The 26194-nt window shown below is 36.8% G+C and overlaps 1 protein-coding gene and 1 pseudogene across 7 annotated transcripts in view; one reads left to right on the top strand and one right to left on the bottom strand.

Annotated features, from left to right (window-relative positions):
• Window positions 1-439: 439 nt before the first annotated feature.
• YES1 (YES proto-oncogene 1, Src family tyrosine kinase) overlaps window positions 440-26194 on the bottom strand; it is an 80524-nt gene continuing 54769 nt past the window's right edge. For 5 of the 7 annotated variants that reach the window (XM_067014369.1, XM_067014374.1, XM_067014372.1 and 2 more), the window contains 10 exons: window positions 24110-24209; window positions 20367-20465; window positions 18219-18322; window positions 17982-18131; window positions 15850-16005; window positions 15502-15681; window positions 9332-9408; window positions 7983-8136; window positions 4939-5070; window positions 1334-4093 (listed from right to left, as the gene is read on the bottom strand). In XM_067014369.1, coding sequence (XP_066870470.1) covers window positions 3885-4093; window positions 4939-5070; window positions 7983-8136; window positions 9332-9408; window positions 15502-15681; window positions 15850-16005; window positions 17982-18131; window positions 18219-18322; window positions 20367-20465; window positions 24110-24209 — 1361 coding nt within the window. In that variant the 3' untranslated portion in view covers window positions 1334-3884. Of the gene's footprint in view, window positions 4094-4938; window positions 5071-7982; window positions 8137-9331; window positions 9409-15501; window positions 15682-15849; window positions 16006-17981; window positions 18132-18218; window positions 18323-20366; window positions 20466-24109; window positions 24210-26194 lie in introns of all 7 variants that reach the window. The other 2 variants (XM_059039968.2, XM_067014375.1) reach the window with 2 other exon arrangements.
• On the top strand, window positions 13874-14232 carry LOC131742314 (small ribosomal subunit protein eS26 pseudogene; annotated as a pseudogene).

Here is a 26194-nt window from a genome sequence, read left to right on the forward strand (position 1 = left end):
AGTAAAGAAAGAAAGAATATGGAAGAAAGGCAGGGGAGGAGCTGATTTTAGGGAAATAAATGCTGTTCAGGCACACACTCTCCTCCTCATCTCTGCATATGCTTGTTTGTTTCGTATCCAAGTGGGGACCTGGACTCCAAGAGCATTGGAGTAGATCTTTAGAGCAGTATAATCAGACAAAGGATGACTCATCTTCCAACTCCATGGAGAAAAGTCTCAGAGAACTTTACTAGGAGATTTAAATCTTGATTAAAAGAATAAATCAAGGGATGAATAAACATTTGAATAGATGGGATGGGAAAACTGATTGGAAAGATGTTATTTATTATAAATTAACTTATAAACATAATGTAATCCTAACCAAAATCTCACTTGAACTTTTTTGGAGTATGAAAAATAAAGTCTAAACTTCATCAAGAATTTGCCAGAATACCAAGATGAAGGAAAAAAAAAGGAATCGCAAAGGCAACTTGCTTTATTAAAATGCATTATCAACTGATTAGTCATTGAAAGTATTATACTGACGTCAGAATGGCCAGTTAACTGGACAAAACCAATACAGTGGGCATGGATTAACCAAAATTGGTGCTGGGAAAATTAACTGTATGGGAAACAATCATGCTAGACTCATAAGTCACATTTTATACCCAAATAACTTCCAAACGAATTAAAGAGTGATGTAAAACACAAAAGCATAAAATGTAACAGATGAGATGAATATTTAATCTTGGGATGCAAAGGACTGTTTAGGCATAAAAAAGATTTGATAACATACAAATGTACAACTTAAATGTCAAAAAAATTACATGCAAACTTAAAAGGCAAACAGCAAACTAGGAAAACATTCTTAAGTTGAGAAACTATTACTGTACTGTAGAAAAATATTTAATAAATGTTTATTAAATGATGTGTTTGTTGATTAAATGTTACTTTTCTGAAATCATTAGGGAAAAACAAAGCTAATAATTTTGATAATATAACAGTAAATGGCAATTAATATTATTACCTTATTGAAAATAATAAATGCTTTTGATTGGCCATTCATAATTTAGTATCTTATTTTCATTAAACCTATAATAGAAGTGTAAAACACACATAGAAATAAGGCTCACATATTTTTCATTTTTAGAAAATTGAATCCCTTATGATCAAAAGTAGTTATTCTATTTTATACCCTTCACACAGATTCTTCTGTGAATAGCTTCACTTAAATCACTTAGGTTTCTCTGTATAATACATTAAAACTGTAGTTGCTGATATAATTTCAAAAAAACCTGTAAAAATAATGTCACTCACCTGACATGGAAAATTAACCACACAGAACGAGTTCAATAATGTTCTGAATTTAATAAAAAATTGATTTAACTCTGCTCAAGAGTCACAACTCAACACTCTTTTTCCCCAATGGAAGAAGAAACAATATACTTTATTTTAAATACCAATTCTTAAAAAACTGATGAGAAAGTATGAGTAGTGGCTAAAAAGATAAATGGGTGCATTCAATGAAATTTTTATTTCAATTATCCACAAAACAATATAATAACACTTTATAAAAATATTAAGTTTTAGGCTACCATTATTCATTTAAAAAAGTGTGCTAGAAGGCTGTTTTTGCCAACTTCCTCTTTTGGTAAGGAAAACACATTAAGAGGTTTAAGAAGAAAAGCTGTTGGAAAAAATCTTCAAATGTACAAAGTTGTTTATTTTTCTCAGCAATTTAAAAATACATAACTATTTAAACTGAATACACATTAAGTTAGCGTTTTATTTCCTAACCATACAACCGATATTATAAAGAACTGCTCCATTCAGTTAAAACCTAATGAATACCATCAACTTTTTCTGGCCTATTTTTCTTAAGAGAATTAGTACATAAACATATAATTTTATCCTTTTTAAAATGCTTAGAAAAATTGTAATATCATAGTTCACACAAAGCCCTTTAGAACTCTGGTGTCACAGGTTGTAGACGTTAAAGGTAAGTGATGACAGCAGTTTTCTTGGGAAAATCCTCTTGGAAGAGGGATTCAATACTAAGCAGGTTACGTAAACATAAGAAGCCACCACAATTTTTAGTACCAGAACTGTTGCCAACCTGCATGAAGTTCATCTGTCACATTTTTAAATGGTTTGAATCTCAACATAGATACCACAGCACAGAATTTTAAATTTAATGATCAAATCAGGTATGTGATGGTAGTCAGTAGTAATATTCCTAAAATACTGGGACCTGATGTGTTGCTTTATTTAAAGTATGACTATAAAAGAGAGTATTTTAAAACGTAAATACCAGACTTTTATTTGTCAGATTCAGTCCCTTTGCTAGACACTTAAACCAGTGATGCTGCTATTCAAATTCGTATTTTGGAATTTTCTTTCTGAGTTAGTCATAAAAATCAGTATTATTCTGTACATTTCACTTCTTTACTTTAAATAGGCAAAATCTGTCCCCCTCTTTTCACCACTACTATTATTCCGAATATGTTTTCCTCCTCAAATCAACTAAATTCTAAAAGGGAAAAAATGATCATCATTAAGTATATTTGAAAAGTGAATGTAGATTCAAACATGGATATGAAAACTGGAGTTCTAAAAATGTTTTGCATAAAAGCTGTATCACTGGAATTAGTGGGAAGCCTTAACTTAGCTATTTTGAGGCAATAGCACTCATTTAGTATTTATGTTAAGAAAGATTAGTTTTATAGTCATACCTTATAACTCTTAAAATCTCAGAAAATAAGTGAGGAGCTTTGAGTGCCAGCAAAGCCATTTTGTCACTCTGTAACATCAACATTAAACATTACATTCCATCTCTCTATCTGTAAAACTTTCACATTTTCTTTTCTCATATTTCTTTAAATACATTTTCCTCTCTGTTAGTCTATATTCAGTAAGAGCAAAAGTGCATTCAAGTCCCTGATCTAGTGATATTTTATATTTGTGGCACCCATCATCATAAGTACATATTAGCAATCTCACAGTACCAGTCTGTTTTTCAAAAAGGACTATTTAAATGCTGAGTTTATTTTATTTCATGCTATCTAAAGATTAAAAGATTTCCCCTTGGATTGGATAGTATGATTTCAATTATATATTGCCTTTAAAAAATCAGTGCAACCTTATAAAAGATTAACCCATATTCTAGTTACCTTCATTACTTTAAACTGAGCTATTCAGAAATGATTAAAATGAAAAATTTCTTCTACTTTCCAGTTCCATGAGTATACTGAGTATTAATATAGTGCGTTATACTTTCAAACTCCACTGCTGTTGTCTAACATTTAATCAAGTTTTAGATGCTGTTTATATTCCTTTTTGCTTCTAAAGACCTGGCCCACTTCCATGCAAACAGAGGCATATATTAAGGTTGCATATTAACTGTTCAACTTAGAAAAAACTTTTAAGAATAATAAATGCAAGAAATTTTTAAAAATTGGAATGGAATTGTTTGGTCCCATGAAGTTCCGTAATTCTAGACTTTATTATGGTATAACTTTTTAATCTCCCAAGTTTTGTCTATACTGATTGATAAATTTCTCTTAATTATGAGTTTGGGGAATAAAAGGAAGGTAGTGATTCATAAACAGTAGCCTTGTTGCTCTTCATTGTCATGCTATCACTCACACAGTCATCAATATCTTAACTATACTTTCTTTGGACCCTGAAATAAGCTGAAAAATTCATCATTGGTACTTTAGAGTTTAACACTTGGAAAAAAAAAAAAAAAGTGGTTTTGTGCAACCACATCTGTAATTCCAGTTTACCATCAAAAACATGCAGGGTGAAGAAGATTTTCTTCTTTTGATTCCTGTACGTAAGTGAGGAAGTCTACACATGTTCTTTACATTTTGGCAGATTTGTGCATATAAAATTGGCTTCTTGGATTATAAATTTTCTCCTGGCTGGTACTGTGGCTCTGTAGCAGTGAAGTAGTCTTCCAAGAAGGACTGGATATATTCAAACGTTGGTCTTTCATCAGGGTCCTTCTTCCAACAAAGATTCATCAATTCATGTAGGGACTCTGGACAGCCCTGTGGGCACGGCATCCTGTACCCTCGTTCCACCTGTTCCAGCACCTCGCGGTTTACCATACCTATCACGCAAGATTCAAACACCAAAAAACAGTGACGCCAAACACCACTAGCAAAAAGAACAAATCCCCTAACCACTAACTAACTGGAAGTATATTCAAGTGAGTTTATTTAGTGAAACGATTCTTTCAACAAAGAAAGTAAATTTTAAATATCAAAGTACATCAACAAGAGCTTAGAAAATGCTAATCTGTTTCAACATATCTTTTTTCATTCCACCTAAAATCTGGCTTTTAATATTAATGCCTTCAATGAGAATTCAGAGTGCTACTCTGAGGTATTGATACTTTCTGATACTAACAGTTAATAATGACCAAACTTGTGCTAATGAGGAATAGTGGCAAGACAGTGTGTGAAATAACTTTCAAACAGGAATTCAGAAGAAAGAGTGCTAGTCCTGGTTTTTGCCAAATATACTAATTATGTTATTTTATATCAAGTCACTTCCTTGAAACAGTTTCCTTAACAACTGTCACCTGTTTGACTTACCTCAAGTTATTACAGTTCCTTTCTTGTATTCCTCTGTAATCCCCACCAACCCCATCAGCAGTGCACCCTGTGTTATCACAGGGTAAGCATACCCTCAATTACCTGGGGAAGGAGAGGACTAGGATATATTTATGCTCATCTCCTAAGAGAACAGTAGAGCGAAAAGGCCCTTTTAGAAAATGCCCTAAAGGGAGAAAACTGTGCACACCTTACACTATCTCAAGGATTGTGGCTCTCATAGACTGCTCCCCATCCAATGACAAAAAAAAAAGAGACAGAGAGAGAAAAATAAAGGTCTCCCCCAACCCCTTACACTTTTGCTCATAATAAATTCCAGTTACATGAAATGCAAACTTACCTGGATATGGCACTCTGCCCTTTGTTACCAGTTCTGTCTGCAGAATTCCAAATGACCATACATCAGACTTTATTGTAAATCGACCATATAGTGCAGCCTCAGGAGCTGTCCATTTGATTGGAAATTTTGCACCTAAAACAGTATTGACAAGCTTGCTTCAGTAACTTGTATTTCTCTATTTGTGTAAGTATGGCATAAGCAAGGTTAATTTTTGGTCACTATCCCTACCGTACATGTCATCAGTGTCAAATTCTTCAAAAGTACAAGATACATGGGAAAATTTTCTTTAATACTATTTAAAATTTGCATTAATAAAAATCACATTTCTTCCTGATAAGATATTCAATGACAGAATGGCTGGTGGGGATAGAAAATCATTCAAGAAAATAGAGGTGGGGGCTTCCCTGGTGGTGCAGTGGTTAAGAATCCGCCTGCCAATGCAGGGGACACGGGTTTGAGCCCTGGTCCAGGAAGATCCCACACGCCACAGAGCAACTAAGCACGCAAGCCACAACTACTGAAGCCCATGCGCCTAGAGCCCATGCTCCGCGACAAGAGAAGCCACTGCAATGAGAAGCCCGTGCACCTCAACGAACAGTAGCCCGCGTGCAGCAACAAAGACCCAAAGCAGCCAAAAATAAATAAATTAATTTTTTTAAAAAAAGAAAAGAGAGGTAAAAGCTCTAATAAGAAGCAACCAAATACATGGGTTATCGAATCTATAATTTTTAAGTCAGTCTAGCTCTTAGTACTAACTGATGGTTGCCAAGAACATATTCTATCGGTTCTAACGTCTACTGGTTTTCGACCACAATCTCCTTTCTAAATATTTTATATCTCTCTGGAAAATTTTATTGTACTATCATTTTTAAAAGCCTAAAAGACTAAAAAATATTTAGTCAAACATTTACTGTATACTTACTTTTTATGCACAAGACATTATGCTAATTGTTATAGGAGACACAAAAACACAGCCTTTGTGACGTTTATACACTTATAGTGAAAATGAGATGATAGGTGTCTTAAATACTTGAAGTTGCTTATATATGTACATATTATTATAAAATAGTTCTTCAGATGTTCAAACAGATCAATTTTCATTAGCACAATCACAAAAGGTTTCATTTAAAAAGTGGAGGCTAAGTTTAGCCTTAAAGAATGCTTAGAATTTTTGCAGGTAAAGATTAAAGAACAATAGGAAGATATTTCAGCTGGAGAGAACAGCACAAACGTATGGAGATTGAAAAGAAAGCACTGTGTTGAAGACAGGGTTTCTCAACCTGGGGACTACTGGCATTTGGGGCTTGATAATTCTCTGCTTGGTCGGGGCTAGCTTGTACTTTGCAGGGTGTTTAGTGGTATGCTGGGCCGCCCCCAGTAGATGCCATGTCTAAAGGGACTTCTCTGGCGGTCTAGTGGGTAAGACTCCGCACTTCCACTGCAGGGGGCACCGGTTCGATCCCTGATAGGAGAACTAATATCCCTCATGGTACGTGACGTGGCCAAAAAAATAAGCAATAAAATTAAAATAAAAATGTCTCAAGACGTTGCCAAATTGCCCTCGGGGAGCAGTACCACCACCCCTGGTTGAGAACTGTGATCTAGGGAACAGTTCCCAGTGGTTTGTGTACCAATATAGTCAGTGACAAAAATATACAGTCCAATGAAAAAAGGAGAAAAAAGATCACGTATCAATTCATAAAGCTAATATCATTAATTTATAGGTATATCCTTTATTCTGAGATTACATTCTTCCTGCTTGTGAAGTGTTAAAATGCTCTTTTTTTAATGAAATGATGGTAATAGTGGATAGCTGAAAAAAGGTTTTTTTGGGGTATATCTACTAAATAAATCTTTGCTAACCTTTACATTGGTCTTACTAGTTTGTATTGAAATAGTCTGTTTATAATTCAGTTGCAGACAGACATTAGTCAGTGAGCTCCTTGACAGCAGAAATCATGCCTCTTACAGCTGTGCCCTGACGTCCAGCACGTGGAAGGACTCAAATGTTTGTTAAAGACAAGCTGGAACTAGACAGTAGGAGATTCTGAATGCCAAGGTATCTTTTTTATAGGTGTGGAGGCCTGAAGGTTTCATCAGGATGAACAACCTATGTGCTAATCTGCACTTGACCTTACTTATTACTCTCTGCCTGTCAAAGTTACACTCTTTCTTTTCATAGTGGACTAAGCATCCACTATGTTAGGTAATGTCAGGCATTCTACATCTATTAATGCATTGTTTCACAACAATCTTGAAAAGTAAGTATTACCATCTAATATTTACAAGTGAGGAGACTGAGGCCCAGTCAAAAAGGTGAGGTAACTTGGGTGAAATCTCTGGGCTAATAGGAGATGGAATTGGAACTCAAAACCCCATATTCTTTCTGTATGCATATATTTTGTCCTTTAAATGTTTACTGAATGAGAGCTCAGAGAGACAGACACCAAATAAAAGAACTGACCTTTGTTAATTTCTGTAAGCTCCCCTCCCTCACTGTTTACAGTGTCAATCTTATAAGTGTTTTTATTTACTACAATTTTATATATAATAAAGAATTATTGTAAATCTGGCATGGAATTGGTTTCCAAAGCCTTTATAAAACTGTATGCTATTTCTTAATATATTAACTCCTAGTCCTTAGTGTAGTAAGAACTGGATGGTTCTGAAGTTTCTTACAAAAGTTATTTTAAGATGTTTCTTATTTGTTGGCATGCCAAAGGAAGTATGAAGAGAATACTGCTTGCTATATTTATAATGCAAAGAAACACCCAAAGTCAGATTCTTCCTTGGGGGAAATAACTATCAGAAAGCCACAGTACTATGCACCGTGTATAATTTTATGAATAAAAACCAATGTTTTTATGACTTTTTTTTCTTTTCCTTTCTTTTTTATTGGAGTACAGTTGCTAATGTTTCTATGACTCTTCTGAGCAGACCAAGAGCTGTTCTTCTTATTCTGTAAAACCCTGTACATTCCAAAGAATGGTAAGAAAAATCCATCGAAAATGAGGTTACAAGCATTTATTAAAAAGTCATTTTACCTTGTCTAGCTGTATACTCATTGTCTTCAATTAACCTTGCTAAGCCAAAATCTGCTATTTTGCACACAAGGTTTTCTCCTACAAGAATGTTAGCAGCCCGAAGATCTCGATGAATATAGTTCATTCTTTCAATATATGCCATACCATCAGCAATCTTGGGAAGAAAAAAAACATATATGATACAAAGGGAAGGAGGGAGAGGACAATTCTGGTTAATGTTAAGTCAGATCGCTGAAGAATCATATATCTTCAAAAGAGATGATGGTAACGGGCACAGTCTAGCAGATAATAAGAAGAACAGAAAACCTTTTAATGGAGGGGGAGGGAGAGGAGGATACGTAGGGAGAGAGGGAGAGAGAGGGAAGGAGAGAGGAGAGGGGATAAGGGAGTAGGAGAAAGGCCCACAAAGCCTGAAGCATTTACCAGGCCCTTTCCAGAAACAGTTTGCCGGCCCCTAGTATAGAGGGGCTCAGAGCCTTAAGCTCAGGTGTGTGGACGAGGCTTGATGTATGCTAAAGTCTCACAGGTAAGGTTTCTTGGTATAAAGTTTCTCTAAATTGCTAGATCCCATGGACATGTGGACACTCACGGAGAGAGGAGTCTTAGACCCAATGTGTCAACCAAAGCCAATAAAAGGCCCCTTGAATACCTACCATACATCTGAATATAACTTTTAACAGTTTTCAATTATATTTAAAAAGAAAAATCGAGAATAGTAAAACTATCCCATCTATAACTGTATACTGCCATCTTAATTCTTGTTTTGGACTATATTAAATAAGAAATTCAGCACATACTTTATATTTATTTATTTATTTACTTATTTAAAGACCAATATTATTAATTATTTTAGGTATATTACTTTCCAACCTTCTATCCTTGTAGGATCAGTATGATTCTATGTTGCTTAATATCTGCCTATCTACGGCATCCCACTCCCAGCTTTGTTCAGGGCCTTTTGCAGCATACACTTTAGATTTCTAATATTTTCTTTGGAAGAGCGATTATTCATTGTCTTAAAATTTATCTACTGAAATATAAATACATATAGATTTTATATTTGTGGATGTATATGTTTCTGAAAGGCCATATGATACAGGACAGCACTGTACTGGGAGTTACTTACCTGATTCTAATACTAATAAGTTATATGACTTTTAGATACCTGGGTCCTCAAGATACTACAGTATCTGTAACATATGGAGTTCAGACTGGATTATCTGTAATGTTCCTCCCAGCTCTAAAATTCCATGATTTCACTATTTGAACAATAGTATCTACTAAGATTAGTTTACATTTTTAATGTACACTTGCAATTCAAATGGACACATGTATAAACACACAAGTACCTGAGCAGCCATGTCAACCAGTTGTGGGAGCTTCAAGTACTTTCCATCTCCCTCCTTCAGGAAATCTAATAAGCTCCCTGTAACAGACAGCAAGACATTCATGAAAAATAAGCAAATCTTACATCAGAATTGCAACAAACATTCCCCTACCTCCAAACAAATAATATCACAATACAAAACTTCAGCTTTTAATTCTTCAATATTTTTTGCAGCTTTGGAATTTCTGAATAATTATCTTTAAGATTCTAGAAGAGGGCCCTAAACTGAATTTTTTAAAACTTCTGATAACATGGAAAAAAAAAAAAGGGAAAATGCAATGATCTCACCAGATTACAGACATTCTTTCCTTGTTTGCTTTGATAAAAATCAGTCCAATTTTTAGTCAAAAAGTAGTATTAGATACTTATATTTTTAAGTCAATCTGTAACAAGAGCTCAGACAACTTGAGGACATCTTGGGGTACTTGAAACTAAAGCTAGGTGGCTAAATAAATGAGGTGATGTGAAGTGTTAGTACAACCAACTTCTCTCAATTTTAGCAGAAGATACCATGCAACAGCAAACTACTATGCATTACAGCAGAGATAAAGTCTGGAAAGAAAACGTCTAATTGCTATTCTATTACAGGTTAAAAACTTACCATGTACCTGAATTTAATCAAGAGAAAATATCAGACAAACCCTAATTAAGGCACATTTTATAAAACAACTTTGTTCCCTTAAAAAAAATAACAATGGGGCTTCCCTGGTGGCGCAGTGGTTGAGAGTCCGCCTGCTGATGCAGGGAACGCGAGTTTGTGCCCCAGTCCGGGAAGATCCCACACGCCGCGAAGCGGCTGGGCCCATGAGCCATGGCCGCTGAGCTTGCGCGTCCGGAGCCTGTGCTCCGCAACGGGAGAGGCCACGACAGTGAGAGGCCCGCGTACCGCAAAAAAAATAAAAATAAAAAAAATAACAATGTTATGAAAGACAAGAAAAGCTGAGGACTGCTCCAGATTAAAGGAGACTAAAGAGATGGATGACTAAAAGCAACGCATAACCATGGACTGGATACCAGATCAGGGGGAAATTGCTATAATTATCACTGGAACAATCGGTGAAATCTGAATATGAACTGTATTTTAGGCAACAAAATTGTAACCATGTTACATTTCTTGAATTTGATCACTGTACTGTGGTTATGTAAGACAATGTTCTTGTCCTCAGAAGACAAACAAGTATTTAGAGGTAAAGTGAGCATTATGTCTGCAATGTACTCTCAAATGGTTCGTGAAAAAACCCTCACATTTATTCATACATATATGTAGCACTGGGCGAATCTGGCTGAAACATACATGGGAATTCTTTGTATTATTTTTGCAACTTTTTTATAAGTTTAAAAGTACTTCAAAATAAAAGTAAAATAAAACAAAAAACAAGGCAAGGCAAAGAAAGCCCTTTCCGTGTTGACAGGACTATGAAGCAAGGCATAGTCATGACTTAATCTCTTCATTTACAGAGATTCAATGTCAGGGAATATATCTCTTTTCCTCTGGTCCGTCGATGGCAGGGAGGACATGTTACTGTGTTTGTCCATTTACCTGCCCTTTCAAATATTTACTGAGGGTCTACTACATGTGAGGCACTGTAAAAGGCATAAAAGATACAAAAGTAAATAAGATCTTAAAATACTATATGAAAGTATAGTATATAGATCTAGAAACTATATGCAAACAAATAAATAGTGTCCAGGAGGTGTTATAAAAGTTACTGTAAAAACTACAGTGGAGATACGATGGATCTGGTTAATTCTATGGAGAAATCAGGAAAGGCTTCACAGAGGAGATGCATCTTGAAGAAGAATGGGGGCAGATGGGGAATTCCAGGAAGAGAGAATAACAAGTACAAAGGCAGTAATTCACGAATCGGCACAGTAAGTTCAAGGAACTGAAAACGGTCCTTCCTATGCAAGAACATGGGCACAAAGATGGGAACTGATGAGAAAAAGGCTGCAGGAGTCAGAACACAGAAGGCAATGCATAAATGGACTTTATCTTTTTTATATAAGTTTTATACTGAGAAGCAATATGATCAGATTTATGTTGAAAAAGCAATCACTCCAATTTGATGAATGAAATCGGACTAAAACTGCATAAAAGGAATAAGTTTAAAAGTTCCTGCAATAGTCTAGGAAAGAGTGAGAAGAGGAACATTTCCGGAGACACTTAATAAATGAAATTAACAGCCTGCAATGGACTATTATTACATAAGGGGGTGGGAAAGTGAAGACTCTGGGGCCTCATTGCCAGCGTCTGTGTCTCTAACAAGTGTCCAGGTGATGCTACTGCTGCCGCACCCAATGTTCCAGAGTCTCTTTCCCCTTTCCAAAAATGGCAAGTACAAGAATATTCACTGCAGCACTGTCTGTGATGGTGCAAACTAAAAGCAACTTAAATGTTCATTGGGAAAGAAATGAATAAACAATGGAATACTCATACAGAATTTCATTCCATTAAAAGTACACAAATGAGATCTTCCCTTATCCACATGAATAACTCTCAAGCACGTAATGTTGAACAAAAATAAAGCTGGTTAAATTTATGTAATTTAAAAACATACAAATACTGTTAATAGGTAACTATACATTAGTAAAAGTATATCAGCATGAAAAACAGAGATGGGAAAAGCAACAACTTCAAAACTGAGGTTACCTCTGAAGGGAATGGGCTCAAGAAGAGGTAAAAACAAGGATTCAGTTAGATCTTTAATGTGTTGTTTCCTTAGTAGAAAGATCTGAAGCAAATATAGCACAATGTAAACATTAGTTAAATTTGGATGGTAGGGACATGGGTGTTATGGTATTCTTTGTATGTCTGAAATATTCTGTAATTTAAAAAGAATAAAATGGCTAGTTAGGAAGTAAAGATGTAATAATATTGTCTGTTCTTTAAAGAATCTTGGGGCTTCCCTGGTGGTGCAGTCGTTAAGAATCCACCTGCCAACGCAGGGGGACAGGGGTTCAAGCCCTGGTCCTGGAAGATCCCACATGCCACAGAGCAACTAAGCCTGTGCGCCGCAACTACTGAGCCTGCACTCTAGAGCCCATGAGCCACAACTACTGAAGCCCACGTGCCTAGAGCCTGTGCTCCCCAACAAGAGAAGCCACAGCAATGAGAAGCCCACGCACCGCAACGAAGAGTAGCCCTCACTCGCCACAACTAGAGAAAGCCCACGCACAGCAACGAAGACTCAATGCAGACCAAAATAAATAAATAAATAAATTTTTAAAAAAAGAATCTTGGCTGTGAAGGGAAGCAAAAGGTAAAGAGAAGTCAGTGAAAAGCAGATGTTGGGACCAAGAGAGGGATTTCCTTTTAAACGAAAGGAAGGATTTAACTGTCCTTAAACAGAGGAAGGAACACTTCTTTTTCTTAGCCTGCAAGACAGACTGATGTTATATAAATACTCTGCATGACAATGCTGAATATACAGAAAGTAGCAAAAGCTACAGTTCTTTGTTTCGGGATTTAGAATCTAGATAAGGAGCCCTGATCAATCCACTATGTAGAACATCATTCAGTGTAATAATAATTGCTAAAACAGTGCAAAGGTTGCAGAGCACAGAAATCCAGGACTGGAATGTGTGTTACTTTGACAATTCTTTTTTTCTGATCTTTAACTAATTACAACAAATCCCCCCTCCCTTAAAAGTTTCTTATATCCATTTATCAGAGCATTTTGGATCATATCAGTGGGTCCTTAACCTTTTTTTGGTCATGGGTTATTTTGAGAATCTGATGAATGAGTCTATGGACTCTCTTTCTAGAAAAACACACATAACTGTGCAAAAATTGACAGATAACTTCGGAGGAAGTTCACTGACCCTCTGAAGCTCATTCATGGCAGAGAGAGCATGTATTTGATAAGTAATTATGAAATCAACTCAGAGCAGTACTTAAGTTTGTCTCACATACCCCTCTGGACTTATTTCCAACCAGTTACCTTCTATATTTTCCACTACCCATTGTTTTGTTCCCCATTTCCTCATAGCTCTGCAGAAAAATACTGGTACCCTTCACTTTACTTATTCGTGTCCTTCATAATCTTAAAGGGTATTTCAAGACTTGTCTTTTCTACTGATATTTCTCATTTTATTCCAACCTATGTTATCTCTTCCTCAATTTCTATGTTACTTACTGAATGTGTCAAAACACCTAGAAATCCATTATGCTTTGAACTTGTTTGTTTATAGCGAGCTGTTATTTACTTTTATACTGAAAATTAACTCATCAGGTTAGGACTTTTCTCTCCTAATTCAATGTATGTTGGTTAGATGGCTTTATTTCTTTGATACCTTATAATACTGGCACACTGTTTATATATTAGAAGCATTCAATACATTTTAATTGTTAACAATTTCTAGAGTATTCTGATTACAAAGAGAACACACGAGGCAATGAGTTTGGATAGATTATGGAGGGCCAAGGTCTAAGTGCCTGAATAGCAAGATGGGGGATTATAGAGTTTAAAACTAGAAGGGCCTCTCTCGCCTCCTCACTTCCAAGATGACCAAGAAAAGAAGGAATAATGGTCGTCCCAAAGAGGGTCGTGGCCACGGGCAGCCTATTCACTGCACGATTCGCACCAACTATGCCCGATGCGTGCCCAAGGATAAGGCCCATTTAAGAAGCTCGTCATTTGGAACATCTTAGAGGCTGCAGCCGTCAGGGACATTTCCGAAGCAAGTGTTTTCGACGCCTGTGTGCTTCCCAAGCTGTATGTGAAACTGCATTACTGCGTGAGTTGTGCCATACACAGCAAGGCAGTCAGGAATCGTTCTCGGCAAGTCCAGAAGGACTGAAGACCTCCACCCCAATTTAGACCTGCGGGTGCTGCCCCATGACCTCCACCAAAGCCCATGTAAGACGCTAAGTCCTTAAAGACTAAAGAAATACTGTCCCCTGGAAAGACAATAAAATGGAAATTATACTTAAAAAAAAAAAAACTAGAAGGGGCATTTGTGATCTTGTATTCTAAACCTCCCATCTAGAAATAATCCTAACCCAGCATTCTGACAACATAGACTTCTACCATATTCCCCAAATAAATACTTCTTGAAATCAATATACAAAGCTAAACGGACCATTAGCTTTATCTCCACTATATTCTTATGCTATCAATATCCTGGATTTGAACTTTCACCTTGTCCCTTTTCTCCCTTCTAGTTCATCTAATATACTCTGACATGGGATATTTGGCAGTTGTTTGAAGTAGAGATTCTTTGCCAAAAGTGCCATGTGCTTTGGGAGTTTTAGGTAGTGTTTTGGCTCTCAGTTAGTAGGCTATGTCAATTCTTAACTTTTGGTTTTTCTGTTTCTTTTGGGAGGAAATATTTTCTTATGGTCAATGTGTAGCTTGTAGTTGGTCCTGTCTCCACTAGATGGAACTACATCACTGACCAAGATGGACAAATGGTGAGGGATGACTCCATCAGTGGCTTTAACTGCAGATTAGTGACTCATTAAGACTAAAAAAAGGAGATAAAATTCAAGAGGATAAAAAGCAGGCCTGTCAGCAAGCATATTTGGTGACTTACTAGTTCCTCTTCTAATGCATCATCAGCAAAGGGAAAAAGAGAGAAGAGCGACAGCCTTCCCTTCTCCTTTCCCTGGCCGTAACCAACCCTATTACTGAAAATCCCATACCTTGGGGTCTGGGGAAATGGAGAAATTGCAGTTGACAGTAGTGGAAAAAAGCAGTTTCTGGGACTCCTGAGTGAGATTATTAAAACTAGGTAAAGTTAATTTTCTTATCTTTATCTGATTTCTTTGCTTTAGTACTAAAGATATAAATAGCTTTCTGATTGCATTTATTTTCAATCAACTAGTGTGAATACTTTTTTTCTTTTTCACCTTTCCAGCTATTCCACTGACTTTAGTCAAATGGAATGAAGGACTGTTTACTTTCAAAATAAATTCAGTGCCTTATTTCCTTTTTAAATTCTGTACTATCATTTGGAATAACTGGAGCTAATTTCCATTAAACAAAATGTCAGGTTTTCTCTTTTCACATGTCTACATAAAAAATCTTAAGTTAGAAAATACAGTAAAAATCTGTATGCATAAAAATAGAGTTGAAGACTTAAAATTTATTAATAACATGAATACCCCATGAGATACTAACATACACATACCTTTTGACATAAATTCAGTGACAATGTAAATTGGCTCTTCAGAAACAACAGCATATAGTGGAACAAGTTTATCATGTCTTAACTTTTTCATTATCTGAGCCTCTTGAAGAAAAGCTTCTGGCATCATTGTACCTGGTTTTAGTGTTTTGATTGCAACTTTTGTGGTTCCATTCCATGTTCCTAGAGAAACAACCCACATTTCACTATTTTAACCTATATTTTAAGAGATTTACAACAAACTTTAATGAGCAGCAGCAACCTTAAATATTTCAACATATCTTATCATAAATTGGGGCATTTTCATCTATGGCTAAACAATGACAAAAAACAAAAGTTCAGGCTCCTTACCCATCCATACTTCACCAAAACATCCTTGTCCTAGTTTAACCTCTAGTCGCAAAGATTCTCGAGGGATTTCCCAAGCATCTTTTGCTAGACCTTGAGTCTGCGGTTTCACAGTTGGACACACAGTTGTTAACTTATGGCATAAACCATCAGCATGTTCTAGATAAACAAATAAACTACACTGTAAAATGAATAACTTACAAAAATTAAGGTACATATAGTTGTACCAGTGTTTTTAAGTTTAAATTACAGGAAATAAAAACAATGTTCTATCAGTTTTATTACAAAAGCACAAACACAAAAAGGGAGTTGCATAAAAGAAACAAAACATACAAGAAGTGAAATATTTTATTAAATACATTTTTAAAGTTATTATTTATTAAATACTTATTATGTCCCAGCTATTGTGCTAATTCAGCCCTTTACAAATATCTCATGTAAATAAAGGAGACTTAGAAAACTTAAGCAACTTTCACAAGGTGACCCAGTAAATACATGATAGAGATGGGTTTCAAACCCTAGATTTGACTGCCTCCAAAGTTCTGCTTTTGACCACTGTGCTTCATTTCTTCCCAAAGAGAATGTTACCATTAATTGTTATTTCTAAAAACCACAAGTGAGGGACTTCCCTGGTGGCGCAGTGGTTGAGAATCCGCCTGCCAATGCAGGGGACACAGGTTCGATCCCTGGTCCGGGAAGATCCCACATGCCGCGGAGCAACTAAGCCTCTGCGCCACAACTACTGAGTCTGTGCTCTAGAGCCTGTGCGCCACAACTACTGAGACCGCATGCCACAACTACTGAAGCCTGCATGCCTAGAGCCCATGGTCCGCAACAAGAGAAGCCCCTGCAATGAGAAGCCCGTGCACTGCAATGAAGAGTAGCCCCCGCTCTCCCCAACTAGAGAAAGCCCACGTGCAGCAACGAAGACCCAACATAGCCAAAAATAATAAATAAATATTTAAATAAATAAATAAAATAAAATAAAAACCACAAGCATAAGAAGCACACCAAAAATCAAGGAAAAACTTCTTTACTTAGAGGACTGATCTTCAAATAAAGGAGACACAAAAACTGTGAATCCCAAATTTATAATGGTTTGACTTGTGAAACCTGCTTAGACAATCTTTCTTATGGTAAATATGACGTGTTCCCTTCCATTCTCAACATCCACATCACATCCAATTACAACTGATGACACTGCTTGGTAACATGTTTAATCAGTGTCAAGACTGGTGATTGACTTGACAGACTTAATTCGCAGTTAGCTGTCACTGAAGAAGAAATCATCATGGAAGCTTCCCCTCCCCTAGTATTAAACATTTAAAGACTTTCAGATTCATTCATGTATCAAACTGGAGATTAAAAATTTTGAGAGAGAAGACTCTAATAATGAATACCTTTCAAAGGTCCTTGAAAGACTGATGAATGTCTATAGTTGCTATACCTTAATTTTCCATGACAAGAAAAATGCATCTTCAGATCAAATTTCATTGGATTTACACTTTAGGAAGTCTTATGTGGTTCAGCGCACGCTGAGGAACGTAACCCAACAGGACATATGATACAGCTTCTTACGTAAGTGTTTAGTTTTACCTACTTAGTAAGTGTCCCGAAATAAAATTTTTGTTTTATTTATTGTCACATCTATTTGGTATTTAGCTGTTATGAAATGGAACTCCGATGTAAACAAACATTGTGCCAGTAAGATATAAGGATGCAAATGATGACAGTCTGATTTAGCAAATCATCCAAGAACCCAACTCAGGGACTTCCCTGGTGGTGCAGTCGTTAAGAATCCGCCTGTCAATGCAGGCGACATGTGTTTGATCCCTGGTCCGGGAAGATCCCACATGCTGCGGGGCAACTAAGCCCGTGCACCACAACTACCGAGACTGCGCTCTAAAGGAGCCACCACAGTGAGAAGCCCGCACACCACAACCAATGCAGCGAAAAAAAAAAGAAACCAACTCAATAGTAAGTATTATCTGTTCCTCATTTTAAAACTAAAATACATTGGGCACATACTGTGTATAAAGTAGCAGGCTAGACCTTAAGAGACATGAAGACATGGATGCTGTCCTCATAAAACTGAACATGAGGAAATAATTTTCACCTTTGAAATATTCACGTACCTGTATAGTGTTTTACCAATTTCTGCAGAGTATCAAATTGTGCTCTGGTTGTGATATAGTATCCACCATTGTCAAGTTTCCTAATTTTGTAGTGTTTCACATTGTCACCCCTTACCTCATCCCAATCACGAATAGAGAGGGAATAAGCACCTAGAAGGGAAAATGAACACTTCTACTATACCTTTCTTAAAATACTGCCCAAGAAAATTTTTATACCTATATTAACAATATTCATACCTTTAGTAGTTTCACTCTCTCTTACTAAGAAAATACCTCGTTGATTCCCAGGATTCAGAAGTAATCTTTCAGCATCTTTTCTCCCCATTTTGCCAAAATACCATCTGGAAAAAAAAAAAAAAATGAGTAGTGTTCTGAGTTAGAAGGGTGTAATAAGCATCAGAAAAATTATACATAGATATTAGTAAGAATGGAGTGGAAAAGGGAGGATGACAAAGAATAGAACACAGCTTTAAAATACAGTAAAACAGAATGAAAGATCTTTCTTAAATATTACAAGTATTACTATCAGAATATATTCTGTCATAGTATTTTCATGTATTAACTACTCAACAAGTCTCTTAAACTCCACCTGGCAGTCACAGGAACCATAAATACAGAAGGAAAGGCAACAATGACAGCCTTTTAGTTAATGACAGATGAAAATATTAAGATTATAGCAGGAAGAGTAAAAGTGGTTCTCTGGCAACAGTGTGGTCATTTGTATTCAGTAAGATGCAAGTAAACCATATCCAAATTATTAGGGACTCTAAATTAGTGTGGGTTCATTTAATACAGTTTTGTGAATAAAAATGTGATTTTCGCTGAGGAGGAGCCACAGAATAGTGGAGAAGAAAGACCAAAGGACAAAATGGAAAGTAACAAGTGCCAAAGCAGAACAGAGAGTTATGGAGACAAATTACGCATCACTAATAAAAAAGCAAACACATATTGATAGAGCACCTACTATGTGTAAGATGCTGGGTTAAGTGCTGTGATATGAAGATGATGCATTATTTATGGATCCCAGATAAACCTGCTTTGACATAAAAGTACAGGCATACCTCATTTTATCGTGTTTTGCTTTATTGCGTCTTTTTAAAAATTGTAGGTTTGTGGCAACCCTGGTCAAGCAAGTCTATCAGAGTCATTTTCCCAATAGTATTTGCTAACTTCGCGTCTCTGTGTCACATTTTACTAAGTCTTGCAGTATTTCAAACATTTTCTTCCACATAAGACAGCAAACTTAACTGATAAATGTTGTGTGTGATCTGACTGCTTCATCAACTGGCCGTTTCCCCAACTCCCTCTCCTCATGCCTCCCAACTCCCTGAGATACACAATGCTGAAATTAGGCCAAGTAATAACCCTACAATGGTCTCTAAGTGTTCCTTTCTCTGAGTGAAAGGAAGAGTCGATCAACATGGCAAACTTCGTCGTTGATTTATTTTAAGAAATTGCCACGGCCACCCCAGCCGTCAGCAGCCACCACTCCAATCAGCAGCCAGCAACATGGAGGCAGGACCCTCTACAGCAAAACAACTATGGCTTGCTGAAAGCTCAGACAATGGTTAGCATTTTTTAGAAATAAAGTATTTTTAATTAAGGTATGTACATTGTTTTTTTAGACATAGACTGTTGCACACTTAATATACTACAGTGGAGTGTAACCATAACTTTCATATGCACTGGGAAACAACTCACTTTACTGCAATATTTGCTTTATTATGGCTGTCTAGAACCAAATCCATACTCTCTGAGTATGCCTGTAATATGTCACTGAAGGTGAACTTTAACTTTTTGAAAGTTGTAAGAATGGTACATAGAACTTCGATATACCCTCCACCCAGGTTTCCTGTTAACATTTTGCTTTGTCATATTCTCTCTTCCCCTGTGTGTGTTTGTGTGGGTGTGTATATTTCCTTCTGAACTGAATGATAGTTGCAAACATGCTGAATCATTACCTCTAAATGCTTCAGTGTGTACATCCTAAAAGACAAAGATACTCTCTCTCCATAGCCATGGAGCAAGCACCTAAGTCAAGAAGTTAACACTGATACAATAACATCAACGGAGGATAAATTTTTGAAGTGAAAGACTCTGCAGAATATAAAAAGGGTTAATGCAATTATTTTAAAGTGAAAAAATAAAGGCTAGGGACTAGGCATAATACAGTATTATAAATGCAGATTCATTTATGATCCTACTGTAAGCAAATACTATGGCATTAATTATTAATTTTCAAGTAACATCTCCTATTAATACGATATATTAGCTGTATTAAGACTGGTATGTAATTGCACGTGTGTAAAGTTGTGGCTAAGTAGAATGTGCATTAAGACATTTTAAAAATCAAAATAATTAATAAAATATGAAGCAGTGCCATACTCTTCTGCCTGAATGGAATCTGCAGGAGCTACATAATTGCTAGGGATATAGCCATTCTTTCCTGTAGCAATTGATCTTGCTTCCCACCAGTCTCCTTCCCTGCAACACATAAAACAACAATTACCACAAGGTAGACCACAGCTCAGGACACGATCTATTGCAGTGCCATCTTGTATCTGAAATAGACAAGAAGTATTACTTCCATTTTTATTTATGCATTCATTTGATCAAGAATTAAACTCTAAGAATAATATTTTAAAAATAGGTTACAGGACATCCCTGGTGGCACAGTGGTTAAGAATCCGCCTACCAACGCAAGGGACATGGGTTTAATCCCTGGTCCAGGAAGGTCCCACATGTCGTGGAGCAACTAAGCCCGTGAGCCATGACTACTGAGCCTACACTCTAGAATCGTGAGTCACAACTCCTGAGCCCGTGTGCTGAAACTACTGAAGCCTGTGCGCCTAGAGCCTGTGCTCAGCAATAAGAGAAGCCACCGCAATGAGAAGCCCGCACACAACCACGAAGAGTAGCCCCTGCTCACCGCAACTAGAGAAAGCCCACGCACACCAACGAAGATCCAACACAGCCAAAAAAAAAATAGGTTACATGAAATAAGGGAATAAGGCCACGCAAAATCACAACTGCATTATTTCTGCTTCAAACCAAAAAATAAAACAAAACCCCTGAAAAACAAACAAACAAAAATACCCCACTTTTAGTTATAAAATCTCTTTTTTATGTAACCTAACCTTTCAACCTAAGACAATAAACTATGCCAAATAAAACTATTTGGGAAGTAAATCTTTCAGATTACTCAGTCTCGATGAAATGTTTTCTCATTTAAAAGCTTTACTGAGATATAATTTGTATACCATAAAATTCCCCCATTTAAGATTTTTTAAGAGTTTTACAGCCATTACCACTATCAATTTTAGAAAATTTTCATCACCCCCAAAAGAAACCCTGTACCCATTAAGAGTTACTTCCTATCCCACCCCTCCCCCACCATTTCCAACCACTAATCTGCTTTCTATTTCTATGGATATGCCCATTGTGGGGGCATTTCATATAAATGGAACGATACAACACGTGGTCTTTTTGACTGGCTTCCTTCACTCAGCATAATTTTTTCAGCATTTATCAGTTGCTCATTCTTTTTTTATTGCTAAATGATTTTTTTACTTTTTTTTTTTTTTTTTTTTTTTTTTTTTGCAGTACGCCGGCCTCTCACTGCTGTGGCCTCTCCTGTTGTGGAGTACAGGCTCTGAACGTGCAGGCCCAGTGGCCATGGCTCACGGGCCTAGCCACTCTGTGGCATGTGGGATCCTCCCGTACCAGGGCACGAACCCGCGTCCCCTGCATTGGCAGGCGGACTCTCAACCACTGCGTCACCAGGGAAGCCCTCTTTTTTTTAAAAAAAATTTTTTATTCTTTATTTTTTTTTTTTTGGCTGCCTTGGGTCTTCATTGCTGTGCGAGGGCATTCTCTAGTTGTGGTGAGCAATAGCTGTGGCAAGCAGGGGCTACTCTTCGTTGCAGTGTGCGTGCTTCTCGTTGCGGTGGCTTCTCTTATTGCAGTGCACGGGCTTCAGTAGTTGTGGCTCGTGAGCTCAGTAGTTGTGACTTGCAGGCTCTAGAGCGCAGGCTCAATAGTTGTGACTCATGGGCTTAGTTGCTCCGCGGCATGTGGGATCTTCCCTGACCAGGGATTGAACCCGTGTCCCCTGCACTGGCAGGCGGATTCTTAACCACTGTGCCACCAGGGAAGTCCCAATGATTTTCTTTTTAACAATGCATAAAATTACAATGTTTCTTTCTATCATATTAGGAGAAAAAATTCAGATGCCCTAGAACTACTGTAACCAAAACACTGGCCATGAGCAATAATAAAAAGATTTAATTCCTGGAATAAAGTATATTTACAAGAATGTTATCCATGAATATCCAAATAAGACTAAAATCAATTCAGAACATGAGAATTGCATGTAGCTTGTAAAAGATAAGTCTTGACTTTTCCAAAATTAATGTGAAAGGAGAGTATATTATCAATCTGCAATGAGGAAGACATATGGGTTCTGCTACTATAGATTAAATGCATGTTTTGCTTTACCAGAGATAAGTATTGAAAATATTTTGTCTACATTGAAATTTTATAAATTCTTGAGGTGAATCTGATCTTTAAAAAATGAAATGGAAAATCCTTTCATAATTCAAATGTTTACAAACTCATATACTTGGCTTGTAGCTTCCTAGTATATATTAAGTACTTTCAGATATACAAACTGAAAACTTTGATCCTGATTATCATTCACTGATTCATTCAAACATTCACTGAATATCTTTTAAATAACAGACCTTACAATAGAGTGTGCTAGAAACAGGTAAAAAGTCCTTATCCTCAAGTAACTCCATCTAGAGCAGTATTTCTCAACCTCGGCACTACTGACACTTTGGGCTGGACAATGCTTTGTGGTGGGGGGGGCTGTTCTGTGCACTGCAGGATGCTGAGCAGCATCCCTGGCCTCCACCCACTAGATGCCAGTTGTAGCACCATGGATGTAACAAACAAAAATGTGTCCAGACATGGTCAAATGTCCCCTGGGTGATTCTGCCCCCATGCTGAGAAACACTGGTCTAAAAGGATGATAGGCAAGTGATAAATTATAATTGAAAACTGTGATGGCAGCTATAATTGAGGTTTGTACAGGTTGCTATGTAAACATGTAAGAGAGACACCAAATCCAGCAGGAGGTAGGGACTGGGCCAGGCAGGAAAGGTAGAAAGAATATCAAGAAAGGCTTCCTTGAGACAGGACACAGGAATATACACTTTGATGGATGCACAGCGTTGGCCAGATGAAGGCAGAAAAGTGGAGGGACAAGAAGTTACATTCCAGAAAAAAGAAATCGCATGTGTGAAAGCACAGAGAAGGGGAGAACCCCCAGTGTATTCAGAATCATAAATAATTCAGTCTGGCTGGGCAGTGGCGTGAGGAAGGGGAAGAAGCTCAATGAATGATGCCTGCTCTTATTGCTGTTTTATCCTGACAGCAGCCAATAGCTATTGAAGGATTTTAAAGCCGAGAGACAGAATCACATTTCATATTCTCAAAAGATAACTGGTAGCAAGTGGGAACAAGGATGGAAGGAAACATGACTGGACGCAAAGAGACCATAAATGTCTATTCTGAAAAGTTACAAAGTGGTCGCTGTGCCTGCTAATGAAATTATGGGATCTATTTTCCGTAACAAGCACTGAATTTTCTATGGTGGCCCACTAAATGACAAGAAGTCTGAGAGTCACATAAGGAAACAGCAACATAACATGGTCAGTTTGGGACTGCAGGAGTTACTTAGCCTTTTTAGTTTGTTTTTTTAAGAGAAAGAGATTAAGATCTTTAAATCATCTAGTACTTAGATAAATGGAATCACAGAAATATCTTTATAAAGGTTTTTTTTTAAACTAAGGTATTTACTTACATATACTCACTCAATCCTCACTCTTAAATCTCTACTGTTTATGGCAGAACCACAGCAACACAATTTGTAGAAATCATAACTTCTGGCTCCGGCAGTAGTATTATGCCGTATGTCTAAAGAAACCAAATGTATCATCCAATCCAGTGGGCAGAGACCCATGCCCCACTACTCTCGTCTCTGAAACATCAACCAGCTCAGTGGTTTCAGTGTAAAGTAGGCTGCTGTTGGTATTTCTCCCCAGTAAAATGTTCGTAACACTTACGTATTGTTAATTATTTGAAATCTTTCACCCTTCTTAAATGAAAGGTCTTCTGTAGTTCTAGCTTCATAATCATATAAGGCCACAAATACAGTAACACCACCTATTGGGGAAGAAAAAGACCAAGGTAAATTATATACAAATTAACAACAGAAAAATTTAAAAACACTGCTAACAACAACAAAAAAAGCTTAAACATAGTTCTCTTCCTGGTCTCCAGAATCTATTTTTAAAAGTTGGAGATCTGGGTCGCTGAAGTTTTCAAGTTATTAAGATGCTATCTTAAGGCTTTCCATGAGACTACTGTACTCCACAAATTCTAAAACTCTATAGACCCAGAGAGACATTTTTAATCTTGATTCACAGCTGCAACATCTCTAGCTTGAAAAGACAAAGTTCAAATCAATTCTTTGGCAGAAAAAGCATTAACGAGTATTATAAACTACTAGCAGTGATCATCTCAATTTCTTAAAAACAATAAGTGAACATTTCCATCCTTAAGACTTATCATTCACTGTATAGCACAGGGAACTCTACTCAATACTCTGTAATGACCTATATGGGAACAAATTTTAATTTAATTTTTTTTTTTTATGGTACGCGGGCCTCTCACTGCTGTGATCTCTCCTGCCGCGGAGCACAGCAGGCTCCGGACGCGCAGGCTCAGCGGCCATGGCTCGCGGGCCCAGCCGCTCCGTGGCATGTGGGATCTTCTTGGACCGGGGCATGAACCTGTATCCCCTGCATCGGCAGGCAGACTCCCAACCACTGTGCCACCAGGGAAGCCCGGGAATAGAATTTTTAAAAAGAGTGGATATATGTATATGTATAACTGATTCACTTTGCTGTACAGCAGAACACAACATTGTAAATCAACTTTACTCTAATAAAAATTAATTTAAAAAAAGACTAACAGTAATAACTAGGGTTTTATTAAGATTATTTATTATATTTAACACAAAGATAAAAACAGCATGTTTTTCTTAGAAATTAAATGGTATGGCTAATATGGATGATAAATTCCAAAAATAATTTTGTCATATAAAGCACTGTATGTAGTTGCTTAAGACATAAGCAACTTAAATAGCCAAACTATTTTGAACAAAATAGAACAAAATCTCATTTATCTGGCTTCTCCCATGAGGCCCTGTCATATACTAACTACCTATTTGACATCTCAAATGTCTATCAAGCATTTAAAATTTATTAGGTACAAAACAAAGGTGTTGACTTTTCTCCTCTAACCTGAAGTATTAGTGAAGTCTTCCCTACCTCAGCGAACACTACCAGTCAGGTATTCAAGCCAAGTCCATTACCAGCACTGTCAGTTCTACCTCTAAAGTACCTTACCTACTTCCTTTTCATTTCCAGCTCTTCCACCCTAATCCAAGTCCCTGTTATCTCTTACTGGGAAAGTAATAGCCTAGCTCACTTCTATATCTGGTTCCCTACATCCACCCTTCACGCAGCTGCCAGAGGGAAGTTTTTAGAAAGGGAATTTAATCATGTAAATTCTTTACTGAAATCTCTTCAATAACTTCCTTCTAGCTTTGAATAAAACCCATACTTCTTACTATAGTCTATGAGGTCCTGAGAAATCCTGACTCTTCAACCGCATATCATGTAATTCTACCCTCTGTCCATACTAATCCTCAAACCTGCCAAGTCCATCTGTACCTCCGAAAGTGCATTTGTTATTCTCTCTTCCCAGAAAGCTCTTTTCCCATTTATGCACATATTTAGCTCATTCTCATCAATCAAACTTCAGCTCAAACGATTTCATCTCAAGATGGCTTTCCTTGATCACCTAAAGGGCCTTCGCCAATCATTCTAGTTAGTTCCTTCATAGTATTTATGAACCATTAATCATCCTATTTAGTTGTTTCTATAATTATTATCCAACCCTCATTATAATGTAAACTCCATTAGGGCAGAAATCTTGTTTCTCTTGCTTACAACTCTCTATACCTGGCACACAGATACTCATCAATAAATTAATACCCATGAGTGGACTATTTCCCGTAAATAAACTGCTTTAGGTAACTGAAATATGTCTTCTCTACATTTAATCATTTTGGATTACTATCT

The sequence above is a fragment of the Kogia breviceps genome, chromosome 15 (assembly GCF_026419965.1).
Source record: "Kogia breviceps isolate mKogBre1 chromosome 15, mKogBre1 haplotype 1, whole genome shotgun sequence".
NCBI classification, from domain to species: Eukaryota; Metazoa; Chordata; class Mammalia; order Artiodactyla; family Physeteridae; genus Kogia; species Kogia breviceps.